The sequence below is a fragment of the Boleophthalmus pectinirostris genome, unplaced genomic scaffold (assembly GCF_026225935.1).
Source record: "Boleophthalmus pectinirostris isolate CB_2022bp ecotype Guang Dong unplaced genomic scaffold, ASM2622593v1 HiC_scaffold_3, whole genome shotgun sequence".
In the NCBI taxonomy this organism is placed as follows: domain Eukaryota; kingdom Metazoa; phylum Chordata; class Actinopteri; order Gobiiformes; family Gobiidae; genus Boleophthalmus; species Boleophthalmus pectinirostris.
In genome coordinates, this window is record NW_026571299.1 from 21,331,780 (window position 1) to 21,359,416 (window position 27,637).

General features: G+C 39.1%; 1 protein-coding gene across 1 annotated transcript in view; it reads left to right on the forward strand.

The window, feature by feature from the left end:
- LOC110165729 (histone deacetylase 7-like) overlaps nt 1–27,637 on the forward strand; it is a 67,966-nt gene that overhangs the window by 10,774 nt on the left and 29,555 nt on the right. The window contains 14 exon segments of the mRNA XM_055160556.1: nt 6,089–6,260; nt 6,615–6,678; nt 7,120–7,210; nt 8,238–8,305; nt 9,870–9,986; nt 11,366–11,451; nt 13,053–13,188; nt 13,895–14,045; nt 14,047–14,155; nt 14,631–14,840; nt 16,660–16,801; nt 17,727–17,860; nt 22,578–22,698; nt 26,866–26,915. Of these exon segments, the coding sequence (XP_055016531.1) occupies nt 6,132–6,260; nt 6,615–6,678; nt 7,120–7,210; nt 8,238–8,305; nt 9,870–9,986; nt 11,366–11,451; nt 13,053–13,188; nt 13,895–14,045; nt 14,047–14,155; nt 14,631–14,840; nt 16,660–16,801; nt 17,727–17,860; nt 22,578–22,698; nt 26,866–26,915 (1,608 nt within the window). The 5' untranslated portion in view covers nt 6,089–6,131.

Genomic DNA, 27,637 nt, shown 5'->3' on the forward strand with positions numbered 1-27,637 from the left:
AATCGACTGGTAGATCGGGATCGACGTATTGCGCACCCCTGCTCTAGAGTAACCCAGAGAGAGAAAAAAAAGCTGTACACCACGGTTAACTCCAGCATGATGTTATTCACTACTACTACTACTACTACTACTGCTACTGCTACTACTACTGCTACTGCTACTGCTACTACTACAACTACTATTACTACAACAACTACTACTACTAGCTTGACAGCTCTAACTATGAACCTACAGACACAGGGAGAACATGCAAACCCTGAACAGAGCAGGGACCTTCTTGCTGTGAGGTGATGTTAACAGACTTTTGATCACAATGAATGGTGCAGCTGAATACCTGACTGTATCTCCTGACACAGACCCGGGGACCCTCTCGCTGTGAGGCGCTGCTGACTAACTCCTGACCGAGGAACACGAGCCAAAGTGAGACTTTCCCTCTGAGCGGCTGTGTCTGCATCACATGAGGAATAACAGACCTTTATTTGATTTATTTTTTATGTAATCACATTCATCTTTTCCAAAAATGCAAACTTGTGATCAGACTCAAAAACACTGCTGTGGCCACATTTTGAACTCAACTAAAAGTCCTGTTGTTTTAAAATAATCAGTGGTGGAACTTTTCCCTTTACTTCACTGCATTTGAGAGCAAGTAACTGTACTTTCTATTGCAGTACATTTCTTCTATGTTCTACATTGTTTCCTTTCACCATTTCCTCAAGTTGTATTTACAGCAGGGGGACCAGATTTTCAAAATCAAAAAACTGGACACCCCCAGTTTGTGGTGGTTGGTAATAATAAAATTGTGAATTGACTGTGGAATTAAGGGAAATTGTTCTACACTCGGCTCTAACATGAGTCAGTATATGAGTCAGTCACATTTTCTTTGTGTTTTAGTCGTTTTTAAGCAACTTTTTTTGTATTGTACCTAAACAAATGACAGTTTATGTCTCTCTTTACTGTTGGCAGGATCAGATTGGTCAAAAATAAGGACACCTGGGACATTTCTTGTATAAAACTGGGACAAATCAGTGGTTTTGTATAAATCTGCTGGGGCAGGGGACACAGATTCAAACCTGGGACTGTCCCGGGTAAACAGGGACATCTGAACACTCTGATTTGGAGTGATTCGTGCATGTTTGAGTTATCTTAATTCGCTTATGTTCAAGACGCCATTTTGTCGATCTACCACCATTTTCGGCTCCACTGGTGCACGCCCGCTGTAAAGTACTCACTTCCTTCTCCAGTTTTATGTTTGAATCGGTGATTCACGTTGGATTCGGTAGAGTTGTGCAGTCATGTGACACTTCGCTGTCATGACGTTTAAGACTGCGTCAGCTCCCACTGGACACCACAGTTTTCTAACGCAGAAGTCAGCGCACTTGTTTCTTTTCTTAAGTGGTTTTAGATTAATATCGATATAAAATGTCCAAATGATAACATCCTGAGAGGATCAGAGGTTTGAAGTACACAGCAGACACACACAAAGAGTATAGATCTGATTTAAATACAGTTTTGATCTGCCCATGAAACAGTGAGGGACTCAGAACCTTTAGCACCAACACATGTGGGGCCAGCTGCTGATGCTATTCTTACTCACAGGCTCTAGAGCGCCCCCCGGAGGATTCTATAAATACTGAACATGTGTGTGAACATGTGTGTGGACAGGTGGAGTTTAAATATGACACAAAGAATACACTGTCCTGGTCCATACACAAGGACGGAGCCGAGGGGGAGGGGCCGACAGCTGTGGAGAGGACACCACAATGAGCTGTGTGTGCAGGCAGGGCATCTGACACAACTGCACCAAGGACACAGAGAGGAAATGGCTTTTGAACCTTTTACATTTCGATATCCTACATTAGGCTGAGGCCACATGACAAAAAAGAATCCATGCCGCCATGTTGACTGATTCTGATTGGCTGATTGGCTCCATTAAAGTGATTGTATGTCTCATACAATTTTAGGTTTTCGAGTGGCATCACGTGAACTTCTACCTGAAGTAATAATTATGTGTGCTTCTGATGTAACATGTAGTTCAGTTAAATCTGAAATTGACTTTTTAGATCTTTTAACCAGTAGTAGTTTCTTCTCACTGACCTCTGAAGTTGTATTTGCAGTGATTCGTGCATGTTTGAGGAATCTTTAAGTGCTTATTTTCAAGACGCCATTTTGCCTATCTACCTCTGTTTTCAGCTCCACTCGTACACGCCCACTGAGACGTACACACTTCCTTCTCCAGTTTGATGTTCTTCATGGGTGATACTCATAGGAATGAGCAATGTCGCATCTTCATTTTGGTCCAAATGTAAAAAAATAAATAAAAATTCTGCTCTAGTGTGATGTGCAGCTCTCCACAGGAAGGGCCTACAGTCTGGTTTAGTCCTGGTTTGGTTCTGTCCTTAGGAGGGGTCCATGCGGCGCTTTGTTGTCATGACGTTTGCAGCCACGTCAGCTCTCACTGGACACCAGTTTTCTAAAGCAGAAGTCAGTGGACCTGTTTCATTTATAAGCAGTAACATTTTGATGGAAATGTTACTGTTTTGCCTGAAATATTCCACAGTATGGCATTTAGGCCAGCCCTAAATGCAACTAAATAAATGCAACATACACTCAGGAGGTTTAATGCCATATAGTGGAACATTCCAGGAAAAAAAAAAAAAAAAATCACATCTCTATGTAGACAAGTGAGAAGAATTGACGCAAGAATTGTGCGTGTGTGTCTGTGTGTGTGTGTGTGTGTGTGTGTGTATAGAGGAAGTGTGCTGTGATTTTGCACAAGAGCAGAAGTGTTTCTATTTTTAGTTTTCTTCTAAATCTGTCTCTGATGTTGATCAGCTGTTCCACGTCTCTGTTTACCAGCCTGATTTACAGCATATTTCACTGTGACATCCACTGGCAGGCTAATGTGCATCTGCTGTTTCCCGCTGTGCCAGATGCCCTCGCAAGTTTGTTTGTAGAGCACAATTCATACAAGTGTTGAAAGAAACACAATCACCTCACACACAAACCAATCAAACACAATCATCCTAAATGTAACAGAGAAGAGTGCAGGACTAAACCAGGACTAACCCAGGACTAAACCAGGACTAACCCAGGACTAAACCAGGACTAAACCAGGACAAACAGAGTTTAAGTTTTAGTCAGAACCGGAGCCACAGCATCCTCCCATTCTCCTGTATCCCTGTGTGTCAGATGCCCTCCCAGATGTTGTGATGTGGTTTGATCAATACCCTGTCACTGATAAGATTGATCAGGGAAAAACAAACAAACAAACTAACTAAAACATTTCTATATTTTATATTCTAGTATTGATACTCAGTACTGATTGTGATACCATTATGATAATAAGAACACTCCTTCTTTAAACAGTATACTGTGATTTTCCACATTAAATGGTAGAACTTTCTTTTCTATTCTACGTGTGTTATATGTGTGTAATGGTCAGTGGTGCAGTAGGTTCGTGTTGGTCCATGTGTGTATACTAGTCTATGTGCTCTGACATTTGTTCTGATACATCTCAACATCATTCTAAAGACATTCAGGAAAGGTTCATTTCTGTCCTGTCAATGGGACTTTTTTATTATTATGGGTACCTTCTCAAATGAGTATCTAGTTTCAATACTAGTTTTAGTATCGGTTAATATCAGATTTTCGATACTTTTGACAGCCCTGAAAATACCAGAGAATGACACAAACACAGCCTGTGCCCCACACGTTTTGTCTGGATCTATTGATCACAGTTAGATTCATGTCTCTTCTTACACAAAAGCCACACTACGGTTTGTTTTTCCCACGCTGTGTCTTTACAGTGAAACCACAGTGTTGTTGCCGTAGGCAACGGACCCCAGTGAGTCATGTGGCCTGGGGCTGGGATGATCATGTGACGTGGAGACGCTGCGTCACGTTTGAGTTCGGAGGGTTTTGGTCTCAGGCTCAGTTCGGAGGTTGTGGGTTAGACTCCTGATTTGACACTGAAAGACTGGACTTAATCAGGACGTTTCTAATGCCATTTACAAACCCAGTCCCAGACTAAACCAGGACCAGGACTAAAACCAAACTAACTCATCATTAAACCAGAAACGTTCCAATAACTGAAATATCCTGATATCGTATTGTAAAGTCTCACAATATTATCAAGAGCCATCACAATATAGTGACAGTATAGTTACAACTTCAACAAATTCATTGTTATTATGCAGTGAGCACTAAAAACACAGGGAACTACATAGACCATGATCCTTTGCTGTTTCACTGCAGACTGCATGAAGAAATAAATGAAGCACTTTTATGATATTATGACTGAACCAAAGTCTTATCAAGGTATTTAAAAAAAAAAAAAAAAAAAAAAAAAAAGCTGCATATTCACAGTTCTGGACTTAATCAAGCTGGAGCTGGACTGAACCAGGACAAAAGCCAAAGAAACTCAGACTAAACCAGTATTAAATCAGGACTTACTGTGATCAAGACTAAACCAAGAACAAACCTCTTACCCACCCTCATCTACTCCAGATGCCCTCCCTGTACATGAGTCAGTATTTTTCCAGCGTGTCCCTCAGGTTCAGCTCTGTGTCTTTTGTCTCTTTTGTCTCTTTGGACGTTCTTCAGACAGTTTCAGCGTGTAGAGTTTCATTTGAATCGCGCTCATGTTCACAAATGCCGCAGCTTTGTCCCCAAACAAAACAAACAAAACCAAACAAACTGTGGAAAGTTTTCAGTGTGTGACCCACTTTTACTGTCCCTTACACGTCACGATGACCCAGGACCTAAAGGTGCACTGTGGAACTTTTCTGCTGAGGGTCTCCATGGAGATGTAAATGTTTGCCACTGTACATCAATGCATGTTTCTTCAGACAAACAGCTGGCGTCAAAAGGCCAAGTTACATATTAGATCTGTGGAGAGGTGAGCCCACCCACTGTAAATACATCTGTAACAGGGCTGGGCCATTTTGTCATTTTTGAAAGAGAGAGAGAGAGAGAGAGAGAGAGAGAGAGAGAGAGAGATTTGATGCTCACAGAAACCTGGTTAAATGTAGTTGTGTACTGTAAATAGAAAAGGCCTAAGCTCAGTATAAAGCTAAAAGCAGCTCAAGTGTCTGATGTTACTTGTAGAGTTGGGGAAGTGCTCATATTGAACCCATGGGCCACTGGGGAAATCTGTCTTTATTTTATGAATGAGATAAAACAATCTCACCCTAACATTGCTGGGGCATGTCACATTTTCACTGATTTCAGATCAGTCTGAGTCGTGCTTTGCTGAACTCTTTTGTGTGAGGCACATGGAGGAAGAGCACCTTCAAACTCTGCTCCTGGGACTGCAGTGAGCAGATACATTTTTTCCAAGGCCTAATTTCTAATAACATACATTTACACATGTACACATGTACACATGTACACATGTACATGTACACACATACACATGTACACATGTACACATGTACACATGTACATGTACACACATACACATGTACACATGTACACATGTACATGTACACACATACACATGTACACATGTACACATGTACATGTACACACATACACATGTACACATGTACATGTACACACGTACACATGTACACATGTACACATACACATGTACACATGTACATGTACACATACACATGTACACATGTACACATGTACACATGTACACATGTACACATGTACACATGTACACATGTACACATGTACACATGTACATGTACACACATACACATGTACACATGTACACATGTACACATGTACATGTACACACTTACACATGTACACATACACATGTACACATGTACACATGTACACACACATGTACACATGTACACATGTACACACGTACACATGTACACATGTACACACGTACACACGTACACATGTACACATGTACACATACACACGTACACATATACACATGTACACATGTACACATGTACACATGTACACATATACACATGACACACGTACACATATACACATGTACACATTCACACGTACACATATACACATGAACACATGTACACATGTACACATATACACATGTACACATGTACACATGTGTAAAGTTCAAATACAGAATGATGCTGAGTCTTTGCTCTCATAGATGCAGTCTTAGCTGAGCTCCGCTGGACGGTCTGGACAGGCCCATGGACCTGCGAGTGTCCCCCAGATCAGTGCAGTGTAATCGGGGAGTGAACATGCACTCTCCCCCTGCCCCCTCTGTGCTGCTGGGACACTTGAGCACACACTGCCCCCTCAAGCAGCAACACCTGAAGGTAACAGGGGCGTGTTAAAGGCGCTCTGCCTCATTTGTAGTGACTTAAAAACTCATACAGTGCTTTTTCATCTCCAAGGCTCAAAGCTCTTCACATGAATCAACCACTCTCCCATTCACACACGCACATACACACATTCGCACATTCACACACCACTGTACACACACTAGTTGACATTTGGCACTTTATCGCTAAAAATGAAAAATACTAAACATATTCAGACAGTGTTGAGGCAGTCCATCTGAAATGTGCTGCAGCGTGTGTTTAGATGGAGCTGTACACTGAGTGTGTCTTGAGTCATCTCTGTTAGTGACTGTTCCCTACACACACAAACTGTGTATTTGATCATTTCAGTTCAACTCAGAAATGGAGCCCGACACAACAGATGAGATCCTGCGCAGAAACAGAAGCGAGCAGAGTAAGTCAAGCTTAAAGCTACACTGGAGCTTTTTTGAAGAATTTGTTGGGATAACACCTGTTGGAAATAAAAAATATTGTTGTACATCAACCAAGAAGCAGTTTGTGAAAAAAAATGAAAATGTATTAGACATTTTTAGAGAGTCCCACACTGACGACATCACACTGGGAAAATTCTGTCCAAAAGTTTGGTACAATTTATACAAGACTTTAAACATGATTTCAACAAATAAAGGTGTTATTATTTTATTTGTAATATAATCATTTCTAAAATAATAAGGAGTTTTGACTAGGTAACGGTTAGTGTGATATCATGAAGTAAAGTTTGAAATCTAAAAAATGGCCAAACAGAGAAAACCTGTTTTTGTAAAATCTTAAAATGATGTTGAAGTGTGTTTAAGAAAAATGGTAAAATAGACCAGCCTGTGTTTGGTTTGTGCAGGTGCAGATGTGAAGAAGATCCTGAGGGAGCACATCATGAGCCGACACCCCCCACAGGAGAGAGCACCCCCTGTGGCCAGCGCAGGCTTCAGGTGAAAAAATTCATTCACTGCAAGGACACTGTACTTTTGAGTCCTGGGGCATTCCTGTGTGGAGTTTGCATGTTCTCCCTGTGTTGTTGAATGGCTATTAAAGGTGCTATAACTGTTTTTTACTGCATTAAAAACTCGAAAAACAGAACTAGTTCATTTTAAACAGTTTGCAGTGGTCCAGGAGCATCCTAATTATTCACCACGATGAGTTTATAAAAGTTTTTTACAGCTCTCAGACCAGTACCACTGCTAACAACAACTAGCATCCTAACAGCATAGCAGCATTACTTCCTGGTTCACAGACGATAAGGATGTGTTGTAATTAGATGCAGACACTACGCAGAGAGAAAAACATCCTCCAGCTATGTACTCGAGCTGAATTCTTTGCAGCTGTAATTACAATTAGATTTGTAATTCTTCTGTAATCATAATAACAGGATTCTGTTCAAAGTTCACATTTTAAACACGTCCAGGAGAATTGACAAAAAGACTGAAATCTGAATTGACAAACTAATACAAGAATCACATTTCAGAACATGTTCATGCAGAGCTAAACTACAGTGGTGTTTTTTATGCAGAATAAGACAGGAGATTTAGTTGTTTGTGGAGGAAATGATGGTGCTTCAGAGTATGCAGCCTTTGTTTGCGTGTCCATTCAAAGAAAGATTTTGATTCAATGGCACTTCATCTTGCAGATCTACTAGATCCCCCCTGGTCAGGATCCTGGCGAAGCTCTGCTCTGGGTTACAAAAAAACATTTGTTGTACCTAAAATTATTTGTCCTTTGCATTTGATCCATCCTTTAGTGATGGGGTTAAATCTGTCAGAAGCAGTGGACCCAGAGAATCTAGTTGGAGGATTACACTGGTTGATAGAGAAAAATACACAAAGTCATAGGGAGAACATGCAAACTTGACTGGGAATAAACCTTCATGCTGTGAGGGGAGAGGGCCAACTCTGCAACCTTAACTCAAGCAGGAGTCTTGTGTAAAAGAGAAATGACATAGTTTAATATTGCTGTGTGCAGAGTGCCAATGTCAGAGGCTCTGTCTCCTCAAACCTCCACTGACTCCAAGAAGGCGCTGCGCAGAACAGGTGAGTGTGGCCAGTCAACACTACACACAAGACTTTAAAAGGCCTAAGGTCTGGAACTGTAACCACAAATTCTGATGGTCTTTGCTGACAGGTGGATTAACCAATCAGAGAATTGCACAGTCCATTTGTGGTACAAATGTAGGGGTATCAACAGTACTGAAAATCAGATACTAAAACATAGTATCAAAACTATTTTATTATCATTGTGATATTGTAATCGGTATTGAGGATATTTCTTGGTATCAAAATTGAGTTAGAAATTTTAGTATCTTGACAATCTTGATTCTTTACAGTGAAAAAAGGTTGAACATTTTTGGAATTTTAGAAGCTGCCAGTGACTGAAAAGGACTAAACACAAAGTGAGTTACATAATTGTGAATGAGCCTTGTCTGCAGCTGTTTCACAAACTCAAACCTGTTCTACATAGACACGCCTGCTTCTGTTTATATAAGCACATTTTTCATTCATCTCATTTTAAAACCGAGGATCAACCAAAGGACCTGAACTAACAAGAGCACTATGGATTTATTACAATGATAACTTTCTATTCTTCTGTCTGTAATGCATCAGAAGTCTCCGGTGAGCTACTTTGACAAAACCAAAGAGCCTGAGAGCCATTGGTGGAGTGAGAAAATTGGGGGCCCTAGATGAACTTAAGTTTGGGGCCCTCACTATAATTTTTTAAAATATATATTCATTGTCTGTTTTTCCCCATTGTTCGTGAGATATACACATCTCTGTTTATTTGAATTATAGTGGATTGGAAAATTGTCAAAAATTACATTTTTGTTTACGTCCATTATTATTATTATTATTATTATTATTATTATTATTATTATTATTATTATCATTTTTCTTATGTTTATTGTTTAAAAGCAAACTACTCTCATTTAATATCATTTTGAGGGAAAATTGCTCTGAGACCTTGGTCATTAGTGGCACTGAGGGAAATTGCATGGGGCCCCTCCAGGTTTGGGGGCCCTAGGTAGCTGCCTTCTTTTGCCTAATGGTAGCGCTGCCTCTGCTGAGAGCAAGGCTAGAGTAAATATAAGAGCCACATCCAGATGGGTACAGTTAGATGTCTGCAGTCAGGCATCAACATGACACATTTACAGAGGAAATTAAAGCATCTCCTGAGCTACAAGCCGGAGACCCCTGTTCTGTTTTAGAAGCTCTGAACTGTAATAACCTTTTACATACACTACCGCCTGACCATGTTTGTGGTGGAGATTGCCATCAATAAAAAGTCTCCTCAAAGAACTTTTCTTAGTAGTTACTCCAGGGCAGCAGTGGCTAATGTGTCCTCTGCATTTGACCTGCCCTTCAGTTTCTCTGGGTTAAACCTGTGAGGAGCAGTGGGCCCACCTCCAGATCTTGAGCGAGTCTCGGTCAGGACTCCCTCAGCTGGAGCATTTAACCTGTGGTGCGTGTTTTGGGTTGATGGTGGGACCTCTGAGCCCCTGTGCCCTGGCCTCATGTTCATTCAGTCTTTTGTGCTGACACAGTCCTCTTATTTTGAATGAATGGGTCATTTGTTGTTTGTTTGTTTGTTTTGTGTGTTCAGTGTCGGAGCCCACTCTGAAGTGGAAGCCGAGGAAGATGATGGGAGCTCGGCCCAACCCTCTGCAGAGGAAGATCAGTGCGCCCCCTGATGTCAGACATCGGAGTGACACAGGAGCAGGTGCATCACAACAATACACTTTAGTCTGAACTATCAGTAATAATAATAATAATAATAATAATACTAATACTACTACTACTACTAATAATAATAATAATAATAATAATAATAATAATGATAATAATAATAATAATGTATTGGATTTATATTGAAGCTGAAATCTCTAGTGTGATGCTAACTGTAGGCATACTCTGTCTGAGATTTTGTTAGACTGAACTTTATTTGAACTTTATCCCACCATAAAGAACTGAATGAGTTGAAAGTAGAGCAGGTGAGCTGATTTGTGCTCTTCATCAAGCTCATGGCACCTTTTCGTTGGAAGTCAAACTTCAAAACAGGACCTTGGATGCTCTGATGAATCACTTCTGAAAACGTGTTGTTTAAATCCATTTTGTATTTTTTCTTGAGTTTTCAGATCTTAAAGCTTTTGGCCATGTGTGAATTGTGTTACTGTGGTAATTGCTGAACATTCTGGCTTAAACATACATGTAGAACACCTCCAGCGGGATGTCACTGTAAAGTATCAGTAGCACCTTTCAAGACACCCACTGTACTTTGTACTATTCCTTCACTCCACACTCTGTGGTGGTAAGATCCTATTGTAGCCACAGCTGCCCTGGGGCAGACTGACAGAAATGAGGCTGCCAATCTGCACCATTGACCCCTCCGACCATCAACAGAGGGGTTAATGGTTCATGGCATTGTAAGTGAAGTGTCTTGCCTAAAAGAACAAAATAACAAAACTTGGTCTGAGTGGGAATCGCTCCTCTAACCACTGTTGCCGTATTGTGAGCATAATCTTTGTAAACAAGTGGACTGAGTGAGTGTGACGTCACCCACAGTGTTCAGCTCCACTCAGATGAAGCTCGTGATGTTCAAATCAGGGCTGGGTAATTTTTTTTTTTTTCATGGGGTCACATGAGAAACAGAAAATATTGTGGAGGGCAAAAATGCTTAGCTCAATTCTGTATAATATTCTTTGTACGCACACATCTTGATTTACATGTTGCGTCATTTTGTACGTGAATAAAAAACACAAAATAAAAGCAAATGCAGCTTAAGTCCATGCATAAGGTAAAATTATAAAATATGTTTATTTTATCATTCCAAATGATCTTAAACGGGCCAGTCAGAGTCAACCAAAGGGCCGAATGCTGGACAATACCTAGGTCTGCTCTGTATTATTTTGAGTATGATTTTTTAAATGGACAAAATAGAGAAATAAAAGCCCCAGAATCAGGTAGAGCAGGTTAATATGAAATTCAACTGTACAGAGACGGTAGAGTGTATAAAGATGATAGACACATCAGTTACATCCACATGACAGTGTGGACAGTCTTCTACTGTTTCATATTTACACACATATCTCCTCTGTCCAGACTCTCCCTGTAGCAGCGCTCCAGTGTCTGAGAGCAGCTCATGTGACAGCCTCCTGACTGACAGCGCCACCTCTCTGATACAGGAGGTACTGCACCATCATCCTCACACCCACACACCCACACACACACACGCACACACACACACACACACACACACACACACACACACACACACACACACACACACCCTGCTCAGGTCAGTACTGCTGAATATACTGTGTACTACTATTATTACTATACCACTACAGTGCTACTACTACTACTGCCACTTCTACTACAGCTGCTACCTACCCTGAAACTAGTCCAGGACTAAATCAAGACTAAACCAGAACTAAATCAGGACCAAACAGGACTAAACCAGGACCCAGCCTCAGACCTGTGTTTAGTGTGTGTGAGGACTTTCATTTCCTCTATCCTTGTTGCGTCCTCACATTTTGTCTGTGGTATAACACATGATATTTCTGACACTTCTGCAAAATACATATATAAAACTTAGAATGTTGCCAACCCCATGTGACCTGCTTTAGATCAGGTTTACACATTCAAAGATTTAAAAATAAACCAAGTCTAATACAGGCCTACATCCAGGGCCGGCTCTAGCCCATTGTCCGCCCTAGGTGAGTTTGAAGTCCCCCCCCCTTTCACTGTAGTTCAGTACCGTAGCTCCCCATTACACTCACTATGCAAAAATCACGTTAAAAAGTTTTAATAAAATATGTTGTTTACACACAAAACTATCTCTGAATCTTCAGGCCACATGTCCAAATGTACCACATGCAGCGGCATGAGGGGCTCTAGGGTAGGGGTGTGTAAAACGCACCTTTGCAAATATTACTCCCGGTATATGAGCCATTGGACCAGAGATTCATTGTATAAAATAAACAGATTATTTGTCTGTCAACACAGCAGATGCACTGCAAACTGCCGTCTGCCACTGTCTGCTGAACATGCACACAAAAATCCACATAACCAACTTTTTTATTAAAGAAAAAAAAAAAGTATTTCGACTATTTTAGTGCAAATTATGTGATTATTTTCAAATTTTTAATAATACTTGACAAAATTAAAATACTGTATCGACTTATAAACTTTATAACTGCAATGCTTCATGGGAAAGTGTTTTTCAGGACTAGCTAGTGACAGGAGTTATTTTCGGTCAGTGGATTAGGACCATGAGTGAGGCAGAAGTGTTTGAGACATAAGGCTGCACTGTTTCTCTTTACCATGGTGCTTGGTAAAGCTGAAAGGTGCGTGAACCTGATGTAACAAAGCCTTTGTACAGTGTCATACTGTGTCATGGAGCAGTTTTTTTTTTTTTTTTGGGGGGGTTGGGCTTGTTAACATTTGGGTGAGCCCAGGCTCGTACAAGTGGGTGTTACAAATGCACAAATGCACATTTCGGGTCAGTGGAAGATGAAGAGTGCGGGTGGGTGCTGCCTTGGTTGTACAGATTGGCGTTCCAGGTTATGTGTTACATTATGTTTAAGCAAATTCTAGTTTAGGTAGGTAGGCTAAAGAAAATATGGTGATGCCCACTAATAGATGGCGCCCCAGACACATGTGGCGAGCCCCTTATCTGCCTGTATGAAGCACTGGGCCTGCCTACATCCAGAATAAATTAGGTCTAAACCAGGACTAGTCTAGGCCTAAACCAGGCTAAACCAGGTCCATGTGTTCTCTTTTCCAGACTGGACCCCCCTCTCTCCCTCACTTCTCTCCCCTGTTCAGGCCTCTGGACCTGGGTACAGCTCTGAGCCAGCGCCTGCAGCCGGTCCTGGTCCTGGATCAAAGCACTGGACTCCTCCATCACCAGCTTATGGCCTGTGAGTACTGCAAGGACAATGAATATATCCAGCTTTAAATACAGCAACTAATACTTTTACTAGTACTAGTACTACCAATGACAGTTGTAGTTGTTAGATTAGTAGTAGTAATAGTAGTAGTAGTAGTAGTAGTTTCTACTACTGTTTATTGTGTGTTGATACCACCTTGAGAATGTCTGGTCTCAGTTGAGCTCAGAAGCTCTGTCGGACTGGGGCTGGGTAGTACTTCGATGGGAGACCACTGGGAATATCAGGTGCCACTGTTGTTGTGTCCTTAAGCAAGACTCTTCACCCATATTGCCTAGTATGAATGTGGTGTGTGAACTGATGTTGGTTTGAGGGGTCGATGGTGCAGATGTCTGCCTCGTGTCCTCCAGTCTGTCCCTGGGCAGCTGTGGCTACACATGTAGCTTGGAGTGCATGAATAATGCAGTGTTTAAAACTTTGGGTGTCTTGAAGGATTCTATATAATCCCAAAGTATTATACACATACCTTATCTTTATAGAATGAAACCACAGTAATACTTATATACTGATTATGTCTCATCAGGATTACTAGTACTAGATCCCCCTCTAGTGGCTAAAGCTTGAACATGGCCAAAATCACCTGTTAAGAAAATATGATTTAGGAGGAATTCTTCACCATTATTGATTATTATTATTATTTTCATTGTGAGTTTCTGTGCTCTTTTCCTTTTCTCTGCAGTACCAGACCTGAGCTCGGTGCCTGTGCCTCCACAGCGCCCCCTGTCTGCTCTCAGAGGCAGAGATGGTGTTACACTGGGCTCCCACAGACCTGTAAAGAGAACCCGATCTGAGCCCACACCATACTCCCCCTCCCCTCTACTCCTCCCCCCTCTCTCACCCACACTCCCCCCTCCTCCTCCCCCCTGGACCCGCCCCATCCCAGAACCTCTGGACCAGGTCTGGACTGGACCGATATAAGTCCAACACTCCACTCAGCAAGGTGAGTCCTAACTTATTGTTCATATGTGTTATTGTTTTTGGTCAGTATTTATCGTAGGTACTTTTTCTGTGTACTAGTTTATGTTACATTTTTGTATGAAAAGTGCTTTATAAATAATGTTTGATTTGATTTGATTACATAGACTGTGTAGACTATCCATGGACTGGATGGACAAAGCTAGCATGCTATCTGCGACCTTGATGAGCTTCACTTGGCTGGAGCTGATCAAAGTACAATACTATAACAGTTGTTTAAATATGGAACATATTCATCACATTAAAATGATAAAGAATAATATCCATAACATGTTGAATCATTATCCTGACAATGGTTCATCACAGTTATTTTGGCCATGATGATGTGAGAGCAGATTTCAGATGTGCATTCTCTTTTGGACACACTGTTTCTAGCTGCTGAGAATTCACCTCATCCTTCACAACCAAGACCTCTCACTCTGTTTTCTGTCTCTGCTCAGATCCCTTCAGAGGACTCAGACTTGGATGAGACCAGATCTCGGTCTAGCTCTGGTCCTGGCTCAGACCCTGGTTTAGACCCTGGTTCGGTCTATGGGCCAGTCTGTGGGTCAGACCAGAGGCGTAGACCCAGTGTAGACTCAGTCTATGGCTCAGAGTCCAACGCCTCATCCAGAGAGAGTCTACTGGACACTCCCCCCGCCCTCAGCCAGGTGAGCTCAGGGCCAGGACACAGTTAAAGATACACTTTGGAACTTTTCTGGTGGAGGGTCTGCCACTTACTCTAATGCATTCTTACTATGAGTGGGGTCGCCTCTCTGCAGATGTGACCTGTTACTGGATATGTTTAATGCCATACTGTGGACATGTGCAACATAATCTGAATTCAACATCTTTATCTTGGGACGCTGTAACTGCAAAGGGCCTTTTCTCTAAATGCATTTCCCCCACGGCTACAGAATTAATCAAAATAAATAAATGAATAAATAAAAATAAAAAGGTGAAATTTGAATAGGCAAAATTTCAGTCAGATCTATTTAGTAAATAACATATCCACAATCCTCTCTTTATATTTTAGTATCCAATACTGCAACAAAAGGGAGTTTGGTAGTTTTTATACATAAAATGCCATATTTTTATTCGAAAACATCACCTAATGAAAAAAAAAGTAATACATTTTTTTTCACATTTATGTGAGTAAACTACAGGAGAAGTTTCAAATTTAGGATTTCTCTCTTCTCACCTGCAGTGTCTCTCCTTAAAATACTAGTAAAATGTCAAATAGATTTGATCTATTGAGCAGTGGTTCTCAAACTGGGGTACCTGTACCACTGGTGGTGTTCCTCTTAGATCCCTCTGCAGTTCAACTATTCTCTGAAGTCAGGTAAAGCCAGTTTAATGCACATGTTTGTCCTCTTTGGGCCAGTCCTCTTTAGAACCAAACTATCCAATTTAGCCCTAGTTTAGACCTATACTAGTCATGGTTTAGACCTGTTTTAGACCTGGTTTAGACCTGGTTTAGATCTAGTGGTATTCCTTAGGCCAAATATTTTCATAGGTAGTACTTGGTGTCATGTGTTGGTGGAGGCACTAGGGGGCAGTATTGTGCTGTGTAGTCCAGTTAGGGCAGACATGACCTGAGACCCAGGAAATCTTTAAACTTACTCTAAATGTAATTATACTTTTACAATTGGATATTCAAGATTTTTCTCATTCCTGCTTCACACCTGTCAGTCTGTCTCAGTCTGAAAGATGCTGTTTTCAAAGTTAAAGTTGCTTCACATTCCTTCACTTTCCACTTCCTGTTATATGCAACATTTTCACAACTTTTTCCATTCAAAAGGTTCATGTGTTGTTTTAAACTGTTCATTAGACCTGTCCCCATAATGACTGTATCCACTTAGTGTTCAGCATGTGCTACATGAATATATTTTATATGAATATATTTTATATGAATATATGCTATATGATATGTATACTATATGAATATATATGATATGATATATATGCTATGCGATATATTGTTTTTTCAGGCTTCATATTTCTCCTTGGGGTCTTTTCTTGGCACTAGTGGGGACACTGCTCCAAAACTCCACTAAAGTATTATGTGACTAATGGAATTATAAGAAAACACCTGTCATTTTGTTGAAACAATGTTTAAAACACTGTGTGCTTCCTATCATTTTCCAATTTTTTTTTTTATTTTCCTCACAAACTGCCTCAAGTGGTGTAAAAATAGAATTAATTTTTTTAGCACGTATAGTAGAAATGAGAGAATCATCCAACATGCACTTTAATATGAGTGACTTAGGAAAGGTTTTTACTGTGATGCTTTTGCTTTATGGTTATTGTGACAGTGTGATCAGTTCATTTCAACAGAATTGTTTATCGAGATATTTTTGGATGAAATATATCGCACTTCAAAATGTGTTCTGGTCACAGGCCTATTGTTAATCTCTATGGTAACAGTCTTCATTTTTCATCATTGTGACAGCCCTGGATAAATATATTTGTGTATGTTTGTGTGTGCAGAGGCTCCAGAGGCCCATCGCTCCCCAGGACTGTCCTCGAGCCTCGGCCCCGCTCTGGGCTCACCTCCCCCTGGGCAGAACACGCTCACTACCTGCCCCTACCTCCATAAGCCCACATACTACTCCACTCAGATTTACTACAGGTACTACTACTACTACTACTACTACTACTACTACTACTACTACTACTGCTACTACTGCTACTACTACTTCTACTACTACTACTACTACTACTACTACTACTACTGCTACTACTGCTACTACTACTACTGCTACTACTTCTACTTCTACTACTACTACTACTACTACTACTACTGCTACTACTGCTACTACTGCTACTACTACTTCTACTACTACTACTACTACTACTACTACTACTACTACTACTGCTACTACTGCTACTACTACTTCTACTACTACTACTACTACTACTACTACTACTACTGCTACTACTGCTACTACTACTACTGCTACTACTTCTACTTCTACTACTACTACTACTACTACTACTACTGCTACTACTGCTACTACTGCTACTACTACTACTACTACTACTACTACTACTACTACTACTACTACTACTACTTCTACTACTGCTACTACTACTACTGCTACTACTACTTCTACTACTACTACTACTACTACTGCTACTACTGCTACTACTACTACTGCTACTACTACTACTACTACTACTACTACTACTGCTACTACTACTACTACTACTGCTACTACTACTACTACTACTGCTACTACTACTACTACTACTACTACTACTACTACTACTACTACTACTACTACTACTATTCCTACTACTACTACTACTACTATTACTACTATTGCTACTACTACTACTACTACTACTACTACTACTACTACTACTACTACTACTACTACTAAATATCTCAATAAACAATTCTGTTGAAATGAACTACTACTACTATTACTACTACTACTGGTTATCTTCTCTCATCAGGAAGTTGTGGGTTAGACTCCTGATCTCTGGGGTGTGCATGTTCTGTCTGTATTAGTGTGGCAGAGGTTGTGGGTTAGACTCCCTGTGTGTTGCAGGTCTGGTGTACGACGCTCAGATGCAGAGACATGAGTGCAGCTGTGGGGACTGGACTCGTCATCATGAACATCCAGGTCGCACCGAGTCTATCTGGACCCGCCTCACGCAAAGCGGCCTCCGGGGGCACTGTGAGGTACTGCAGCTCTTTTCTACCACCTTTTTCTCTTCTTCTTTCTCTTCTTTTCTTATTCTGTGTCTACTGTCACAATACGAACATATAATAGTAATAATAATAAATAAATAAGACACAGAGGACCACACTACTCACGTGGTGTTAAAAGCCAGAGAGTAAAAGTGCGTCTTAAGACTTAAAACTCTCCTCTGTGGGGTCTGTTTAGACGTGGGGGGGCAGAGAAGACCTTGTCCCCCGTGGTTTTAAGTCTCGTCTTAGGCCCCACGAGCTGAAGCTGGCCTTTGGACCTCGATGCAAGCAGAGGGGGTGTAAATTTGGAGGAGGTCCGAGATGTAACGTGGGGCCAGAACATTCAAAGCTTTAAAAACAAACAATAAAATCTTAAAATCAATTCTAACTCAAACAGAAAGCCAGTGCAAAGATACAAAGTGCGTTTTGAGAGAGTCTGTGTAAAATGTGTTTGGAGAGATGCCCGTGTAAGATGCGTTTTGAGAGATGCCTGTGTAAAATGCATTTTGAGAGATGTCCGTGTAAAGTGCGTTTTGAGAGATGCCCGTGCAAAGTGTGTTTTGAGAGATGTTCGTGTAAAGTGCATTTTGAGAGATGCCCGTGTAAAATGCTTTTTGAGAGATGTCCGTGTAAAGTGCGTTTTGAGAGATGTCCGTGTAAAGTGCGTTTTGAGAGATGTTCGTGTAAAGTGCGTTTTGAGAGATGTCTGTGTAAAGTGCATTTTGAGAGATGCCCATGTAAAGTGCTTTTTGAGAGATGCCCGTGTAAAGTGCTTTTTGAGAGATGTCTGTGTAAAGTACGTTTTGAGAGATGTCTGTGTAAAATGCGTTTTGAGAGATGTTCATGTAAAGTGCGCTTTGAGAGATGTTCATGTAAAGTGCTTTTTGAGAAATGTCTGTGTAAAGTACGTTTTGAGAGATGTCCGTGTAAAATGCGTTTTGAGAGATGTCTGTGTAAAATGCTTTTTGAGAGATGCCTGTGTAAAATGCATTTTGAGAGATGTCTGTGTAAAGTGCGTTTTGAGAGATGCCCGTGCAAAGTGTGTTTTGAGAGATGTCTGTGTAAAGTGCGTTTTGAGAGATGCCCGTGTAAAGTGCATTTTGAGAGATGCCTGTGTAAAATGTGTTTTGAGAGATGCCCGTGTAAGATGCGTTTTGAGAGATACCTGTGTAAAATGCATTTTGAGAGATGTCCATGTAAAGTGCGTTTTGAGAAATGTCCGTGTAAAGTGCGTTTTGAGAGATGTTCGTGTAAAGTGCGTTTTGAGAGATGCCTGTGTAAAGTGCTTTTTGAGAGATGTCCGTGTAAAGTGCGTTTTGAGAGATGCCCGTGCAAAGTGCGTTTTGAGAGATGTTCGTGTAAAGTGCATTTTGAGAGATGTCTGTGTAAAGTGCATTTTGAGAAATGCCCGTGTAAAATGCTTTTTGAGAGATGTCCGTGTAAAGTGCGTTTTGAGAGATGTCCGTGTAAAGTGCGTTTTGAGAGATGTTCGTGTAAAGTGCGTTTTGAGAGATGTTCGTGTAAAGTGCGTTTTGAGAGATGTCTGTGTAAAGTGCGTTTTGAGAGATGTTCGTGTAAAGTGCGTTTTGAGAGATGTTCGTGTAAAGTGCGTTTTGAGAGATGTCTGTGTAAAGTGCGTTTTGAGAGATGTCTGTGTAAAGTACGTTTTGAGAGATGTCTGTGTAAAATGCGTTTTGAGAGATGCCTGTGTAAAATGCGTTTTGAGAGATGTCTGTGTAAAATGCGTTTTGAGAGATGTTCATGTAAAGTGCGCTTTGAGAGCTGTCCGTGTAAAATGCATTTTGAGAGATGTCTGTGTAAAATGCGTTTTGAGAGATGTCCGTGTAAAATGCGTTTTGAGAGATGCCTGTGTAAAATGCATTTTGAGAGATGTCCGTGTAAAGTGCGTTTTGAGAGATGCCTGTGTAAAATGCGTTTTGAGAGATGCCTGTGTAAAATGCGTTTTGAGAGATGTCTGTGTAAAATGCGTTTTGAGAGATGTCTGTGTAAAGTGCGTTTGAAGATGAGATGTTCTGTAAAGTGCGCTTTGAGAGCTGTCCGTGTAAAATGCGTTTTGAGAGATGTCTGTGTAAAATGCGTTTTGAGAGATGTCCGTGTAAAATGCGTTTTGAGAGATGCCTGTGTAAAATGCATTTTGAGAGATGTCCGTGTAAAGTGCGTTTTGAGAGATGCCCGTGCAAAGTGTGTTTTGAGAGATGTCTGTGTAAAGTGTGTTTTGAGAGATGTCTGTGTAAAATGCATTTTGAGAGATGTCCATGTAAAGTGCGTTTTGAGAAATGTCCGTGTAAAGTGCGTTTTGAGAGATGTTCGTGTAAAGTGCATTTTGAGAGATGTCTGTGTAAAGTGCGTTTTGAGAGATGTCTGTGTAAAGTACGTTTTGAGAGATGTCTGTGTAAAATGCGTTTTGAGAGATGTCCGTTTAAAGTGCGTTTTGAGAGATGTCCGTGTAAAGTGCATTTTGAGAGATGTCTGTGTAAAATGCATTTTGAGAGATGTTCGTGTAAAGTGCGTTTTGAGAGATGTCCATGTAAAGTGCATTTTGAGAGATGTCCATGTAAAGTGCATTTTGAGAGATGTCCGTGTAAAATGCGTTTTGAGAGATGTTCGTGTAAAGTGCGTTTTGAGAGATGTTCGTGTAAAGTGCGTTGCAGTAGTCCAGACGTTATGAAATAAAAGTGTGCACGACTTGTTCAAAAAGATTAAAAGGTAAAAACTTTATACACTAAACCTTATATAATACTACTACTATACTACTATGTTAGATACATACAGAAGATCAAATATATGAAGCAAACTGTATAGAATTATGTAGTAAAGAAAAAAAGTGAAATAAGTCAAAGTTATTTTGAATTTAAGTCCTAAAAGTCTCCTGAAATGGTTTTCTCTTCACAGCTGTGCTGTGTCAGGGTCAAGAAATGCCAAAGTGCAAAGAAAGCAGTGATCAAAGTAAAGGGTGTCTATTTTTAAAAATCTAAAATCTGAAACAAGTCTGGAGTTGTTTTGAGGGTATTTTTTCCTTAATACATTCCACATGTGGCCATTCATAGTTTTCAGTTTCAGTGAGAATCTACAGTGTGGTGTAGGTTGCAGATATTTTCACACAAGGCTCAGAATAATCACACATCAAAGTCATGTAGGGCTTTTTGGACGCTCACAGACCCCTTACAAACAAATCCTCCAGAATGTTTGAAACGTCCATCGTTGTTTATTAAAATGGTGCTTTGATGTTATCATATAAATATAAGATAAACACAATCCTCCGTCTCATAAACATATGTTACTCTCATCCAAACAGCTCCTCCACCTGCTCGTCTCCTGTTACAGCTCAGTCTGGAATGTTCCACAGTGCAGCATTTGGCTGTTGGTCTATCTCTGTTCAGTTAAAGGTGTTCTTATTGCTAAAAGCCTCTTTAAAAACATGGATGCTTTTCTCCACAGATCTGACAGGTTTAATGTCATTCTGTGGAACATTCTAGACAAAGCGATAACATCTTCATAGAGACAAGTGAAGTTACATTGTGCTTCCTTCAACGTTATTTATCCCGGTCAATTGAAGACATGGTCTCGAGAGGCGTCAGTGTCTTTGGACCTATCCATGGGTTTCTGAGTGATGATATACAAGTACTGTTGCCATAGCAATTAACAAATCAAAACAAAATATTATATCTTTTGAGAAGTAAGGAGTCCTCAAAATTACATATTACAGGAAGCTGAAAGCCATGAATAGCAGCAGATCATGTTTGTAAAAACTAAACATGTGTGAGTGTCAGTTTGTGCTCAAAGAGGTTTTTGAGAGTTATGTTTTAATAACAAGATTCTCTTCAAAGTTCACATTTTCAACACATCCAGAAGAATCAACAAATCTGAACTGACAAACTTACTCAAGAATCACATTTCAGAACATGTTTGTACAGATCTAAACTCCAGGCTTAGCGGCTTTTATCACAGTAAGACAGGAGATGTTGTTTTGGAGGAAATTATGGTTCAAATATGACTATGATGAAGTAATTGCTAATTGAGTTCATTCAAATTGGCCTTTGGGTTGGATTGTGGTGGATCTAGCAGCTCGAGTGTGAGAGTCAGTTTGGTAGTGAACAGAGAGGCCACTGGCACAGATCTGCTCTCCTCTGTCAGTCTGCCCAGGGCGGCTCTGGCTGCTGCAGAAGCTCAGTCTTTGCGATTTAAATAACGGTATTATATTCAGAGGTCCTTTTCAGAGTATGTTCTAGCAGCATACTTTTACTTCTACTTGAATAATATTTTTAGTGAAGTAACAGTACTCTGACTTGAGTAAAAGCTGTGCTTCCTCTTCCCACTGTGACTAAGTCTAAAGTGACAAAAGCTTTAAGTGACAATCTGAAATGATGTGAACATTTGTGTTTCTTGTGCCACTATGATTTATTTTGTCAAATTTTTTCCTTATTTTTGTGTCTGTTCAAACAAATTTTGAGCATTTTATCTTTCACATTAAATTAACTTCAAATTATATCAGATTCTGCTGCCTGACAATTACTCTTTAAGTTACTCTTACTTGAGTAGTACATTTTTCTTCTTACTTGAGTCATTTCATGGACCACTACTTTGCACTTGTACTTGAGTAGTATTAGTCTGAAGTGACATTAGTTGTAGTTGAGTGGAAAGTTTGCCTCCTCTTCGTCCTCTGATGAGACTGTGTTTGTGTTTGCAGCTCGTCCCCAGCAGAAAGGCCAGTGTGCGGGAGCTGCAGTCGGTCCATTCACAAGACTATGTGCTCATGTACACCACTGACCCCGCGCACCAGGACGAGACCGGAGCGCGCCAACCCACCGGTAACACTCACATCAACACACCAGAGTCAAAACATGAGAGTCAAAACTGCAGCGTAAAACATGAGATTCAAAACTGTAGAGTAAAACATGAGATCAAAAGAGTAACATGAGGTCAAAACATGAGAGTCAAAAACTAGAGTAAAACATGAGATCAAAACTATAGAGTCAAAACTATAGAAAAACATAGAGTCAAAACTGTAGAGTAAAACATGAGAGTCAAAACTGTAGAGTAAAACATGAGAGTCAAAACTATAGAGTAAAACATGAGAGTCAAAACTGCAGAGTAAAACATGAGAGTCAAAACTGTAGAGTAAAACATGAGAGTCAAAACTATAGAGTAAAACATGAGAGTCAAAACTGTAGAGTAAAACATGAGAGTCAAAACTGTAGAGTCAAAACATGAGAGTCAAAACTGTAGAGTAAAATATGAGAGTCAAAACTGTAGAGTAAAACATGAGAGTCAAAACTGTAGAGTCAAAACATGAGAGTCAAAACTGTAGAGTAAAATATGAGAGTCAAAACTACAAAGTAAAACATGAGAGTCAAAACTGTAGAGTAAAACATGAGAGTCAAAACTGCAAAGTAAAACATGAGAGTCAAAACTGTAGAGTAAAACATGAGAGTCAAAACTGCAAAGTAAAACATGAGAGTCAAAACTATAGGGTCAAAACATGAGAGTCAAAACTGTAGAGTAAAACATGAGAGTAAAAACTGTAGAGTAAAACACGAGAGTCAAAACTATAGAATAAAACATGAGAGTCAAATCTGTAGAGTAAAACATGAGAGTCAAAACTGTAGAGTAAAACATGAGAGTCAAAACTATAGAGTAAAACATGAGAGTCAAAACTGTAGAGTAAAACATGAGAGCAAACTGTAAAACATGAGAGTCAAAACTATAGAGTAAAACATGAGATTCAAAACTATAGAGTCAAAACATGAGAGTCAAAACTGTAGAGTAAAACATGAGAGTCAAAACTGTAGAGTAAAACACGAGAGTCAAAACTATAAAGAGAGTAAAACAGAGTAAACATGAGAGTCAAAACTGTAGAGTAAAACATGAAGTCAAAACTGTAGAGTAAAACATGAGAGTCAAAAGTAAACATGTAGTCAAAACTGTAGAGAAAAACATGAGAGTCAAAACTATAGAGTAAAACATGAGAGTCAAAACTGTAGAGTAAAACATGAGAATCAAAACTGTAGAGTCAAAACATGAGAGTCAAAACTGTAGAGTAAAATATGAGAGTCAAAACTGTAGAGTAAAACATGAGGGTCAAAACTGTAGAGTCAAAACATGAGAGTCAAAACTGTAGAGTAAAATATGAGAGTCAAAACTACAAAGTAAAACATGAGAGTCAAAACTGTAGAGTAAAACATGAGAGTCAAAACTGAAAGTAAAACATGAGAGTCAAAACTGTAGAGTAAAACATGAGAGTCAAAACTGCAAAGTAAAACATGAGAGTCAAAACTATAGGAGTCAAAACATGAGAGTCAAAACTGTAGAGTAAAAACATGAGAGTAAAACTAGAGTAGAGTAAAACATGAGAGTCAAAACTATAGAGTAAAACATGAGAGTCAAAACTGTAGAGTAAAAACATGAGAGTCAAAACTGTAGAGTAAAACATGAGAGTCAAAACTATAGAGTAAAAACATGAGAGTCAAAACTGCATGAGTAAAACATGAGAGTCAAAACTGAGTCAAAACATGAGAATCAAAACTGTAGAGTAAAAACATGAGAGTCAAAACTGAGTAAAACATGAGAGTCAAAACTGTAGAGTGAAAACATGAGAGTCAAAACTGTAGAGTCAAAACATGAGAATCAAAACTGAGAGTCAAAACATGAGAGTCAAAAACTGAGAGTAAAAAAATGAGAGTCAAAACTACAAAGTAAAACATGAGAGTCAAAACTGTAGAGTAAAACATGAGAGTCAAAACTGCAAAGTAAAACATGAGAGTCAAAAACTGTAGAGTAAAACATGAGAGTCAAAACTGAAGTAAAACATGAGAGTCAAAACTGCAAAGTAAAACATGAGAGTCAAAACTGTAGAGTAAAACATGAGAAAAAAGTCAAAAGAGTAAACATGAGAAAACAAAACATGAGAGTCAAAACTGTAGAGTAAAACATGAGAGTCAAAACTATAGAGTAAAGAGAGTCAAAACTATAGAAAACATGAGAGTCAAAACTGTAGAGTAAAACATGAGAGTCAAAAACTGTAGAGTAAAACAAGAGTCAAAACTGAGAGAAAACATGAAACTAAAGAGTAAAACATGAGAGTCAAAACTGCAGAGTAAAACATGAGAGTCAAAACTGTAGAGTAAAACATGAGAGTCAAAACTATAGAGTAAAACATGAGAGTCAAAACTGTAGAGTAAAACATGAGGGTCAAAACTGTAGAGTCAAAACACGAGAGTCAAAACTATAGAATAAAACATGAGAATCAAAACTGTAGAGTCAAAACATGAGAGTCAAAACTGTAGAGAGTAAAATATGAGAGAGTCAAAACTGCAAAGTAAAACATGAGAGTCAAAACTGTAGAGTAAAACATGAAAGTCAAAACTGCAAAGTAAAACATGAGAGTCAAAACTGTAGAGTCAAAACATGAGAATCAAAACTGTATAGAGTAAAACATGAGAGTCAAAACTGCATAGAGTAAAACATGAGAGTCAAAACTGTAGAGTAAAACATGAGAGTAAAACATGAGAGTCAAAACGTAGAGTAAACATGAGAGTAAAACTGAGAGTCAAACTGAAAACATGAGAGTCAAAACTGTAGAGTAAAACATGAGAGTCAAAACTGTAGAGTAAAACATGAAGTCAAAACTGTAGAGTAAAAACATGAGAGTCAAAACTGCAAAGTAAAAACATGAGAGTCAAAACTGCAGAGTAAAACATGAGAGTCAAAACTGTAAAGTAAAACATGAGAGTCAAAACTATAGAGTAAAACATGAGATTCAAAACTATAGAGTCAAAACATGAGAGTCAAAACTGTAGAGTAAAACATGAGAGTAAAAACTGTAGAGTAAAACACGAGAGTCAAAACTATAGAATAAAACATGAGAGTAAAAACTGTAGAGTAAAACATGAGAGTCAAAACTGTAGAGTAAAACATGAGAGTCAAAACTGTAGAGTAAAACATGAGAGTCAAAACTGTAGAGTAAAACATGAGTCAAAACTGTAGAGTCAAAACATGAGAGTCAAAACTGTAGAGTAAAACATGAGAGTCAAAACTGTAGAGTAAAACATGAGAGTCAAAACTGTAGAGTAAAACATGAGAGTCAAAACTGTAGAGTAAAATATGAGAGTCAAAACTGCAAAGTAAAACATGAGAGTCAAAACTGTAGAGTAAAACATGAGAGTCAAAACTGCAAAGTAAAACATGAGAGTCAAAACTGTAGAGTCAAAACATGAGAATCAAAACTATAGAGTAAAACATGAGAGTCAAAACTGCAGAGTAAAAGATTAGATTAAAAACTGAGCAGAATTAGATTAAAAACAGAATACAACATTAGATTAAAAACTGAGTAAAGTATTAGATTAAGATAAAAAATATAAGAGTAAGAGTTAAAAATATAGTAACTCACACTGACAAATCAACATTGGAGTAAAATGGGAAAAACAGAGTAAAGTCTGACGTTTTACTCAAACAAAACAACAACACCGGATTAAAACATTACAGTATCAACAGTGAGAGTAAAAACATCTGAGTAAAACAAGAGTAAAAACAATAGACTTTAGAAAAATAGGTACAGAAGTATTACAGTAACACAATGATTAAAAGTAGAGTAAAAAGAGTAGAGTAAAATATAAGAGTAAAGTATTACAGCAAAAAGAAATGTAAGTAAAAAATATTAGGTTAGTTTTAGAATAAAAACATTAGAGGAAAAACAGGACAGTGAATTAAAAAGATTTCAACAAAAACATTAAAGTAGTAGTTTATCTTAGCTTCAGAACAATGATTGCAGTATTGTCCCTTTGTCCATATATTGCCCACACCTCTTCATCTGTATATTCGATCTGTAAATATGAATAACGGGAAATTATATCTAGACTAAAAACTTTACATTATAAACATATATAAAACATAACATATAAAAATGATTAAGGACATTAAAACATTAGATTCAAAATATAAGATTTAACCTAAAAGAGTGACGCGTGATTCCTCTGCAGAGATCCTGCCCAGAAGGCTCATGGTGCGGCTGCCGTGCGGAGGCTTCGGGGTGAGTTTGGCTAGTCTGGTTTAGTCCTGGTTTAGTCCTGGTTTAGTCCTACTTTAGTCCTGCTTTAGTCCTGGTTTAGTCCAGATTTTTTTCAGATTTTGACCTGGTTTAGTCCTGGTTCAGTCCTGATTTAGTCCAAGGTTAGTCCTGGTTTGGTCCTGATTTAGTCCAAGGTTAGTCCTGGTTTAGTCTTGAGTTAAGTCCTTGTTTAGTGTAGTTTTTGACCTAGTTTAGACCTGGTTTGGTTATGATTCAGTCTTGGTTCAGTGCTGGTTTAGTCCTGGTTCAGTCCTGATTTAGTCCAAGGTTAGTCCTGGTTTAGTCCTGAGTTAAGTCCTGATTGAGTCCTTGTTTAGTTCTCATTTAGTCCTGGTTTACTTTTGCTTTAGTCTGATGATGCACTTTTCTAATATACAATATATTTCTGCTACTACTACTCCTACTATTACTATTTCTACTACTACTACTACTACACAATCACCAAAGCATATTATCAAAAGTCATTGTTTTAATTCAGATGTTTATGATCATTGGAATTGAGTTAATGAAGCATATGTGTCCGTTTGGTAAGTGATGGTTGTAAAAATGGGACTAAATGTGTTCCAGAGAGTGTAGTATGGATTATTAATATCTTTGGAATGATAAAAGTCCAAATAAAAAGAAGAAAGGAGTCCAGATTTGTACATAAATCTGTTTGGACATCACGCACTGAGACAAAAGAT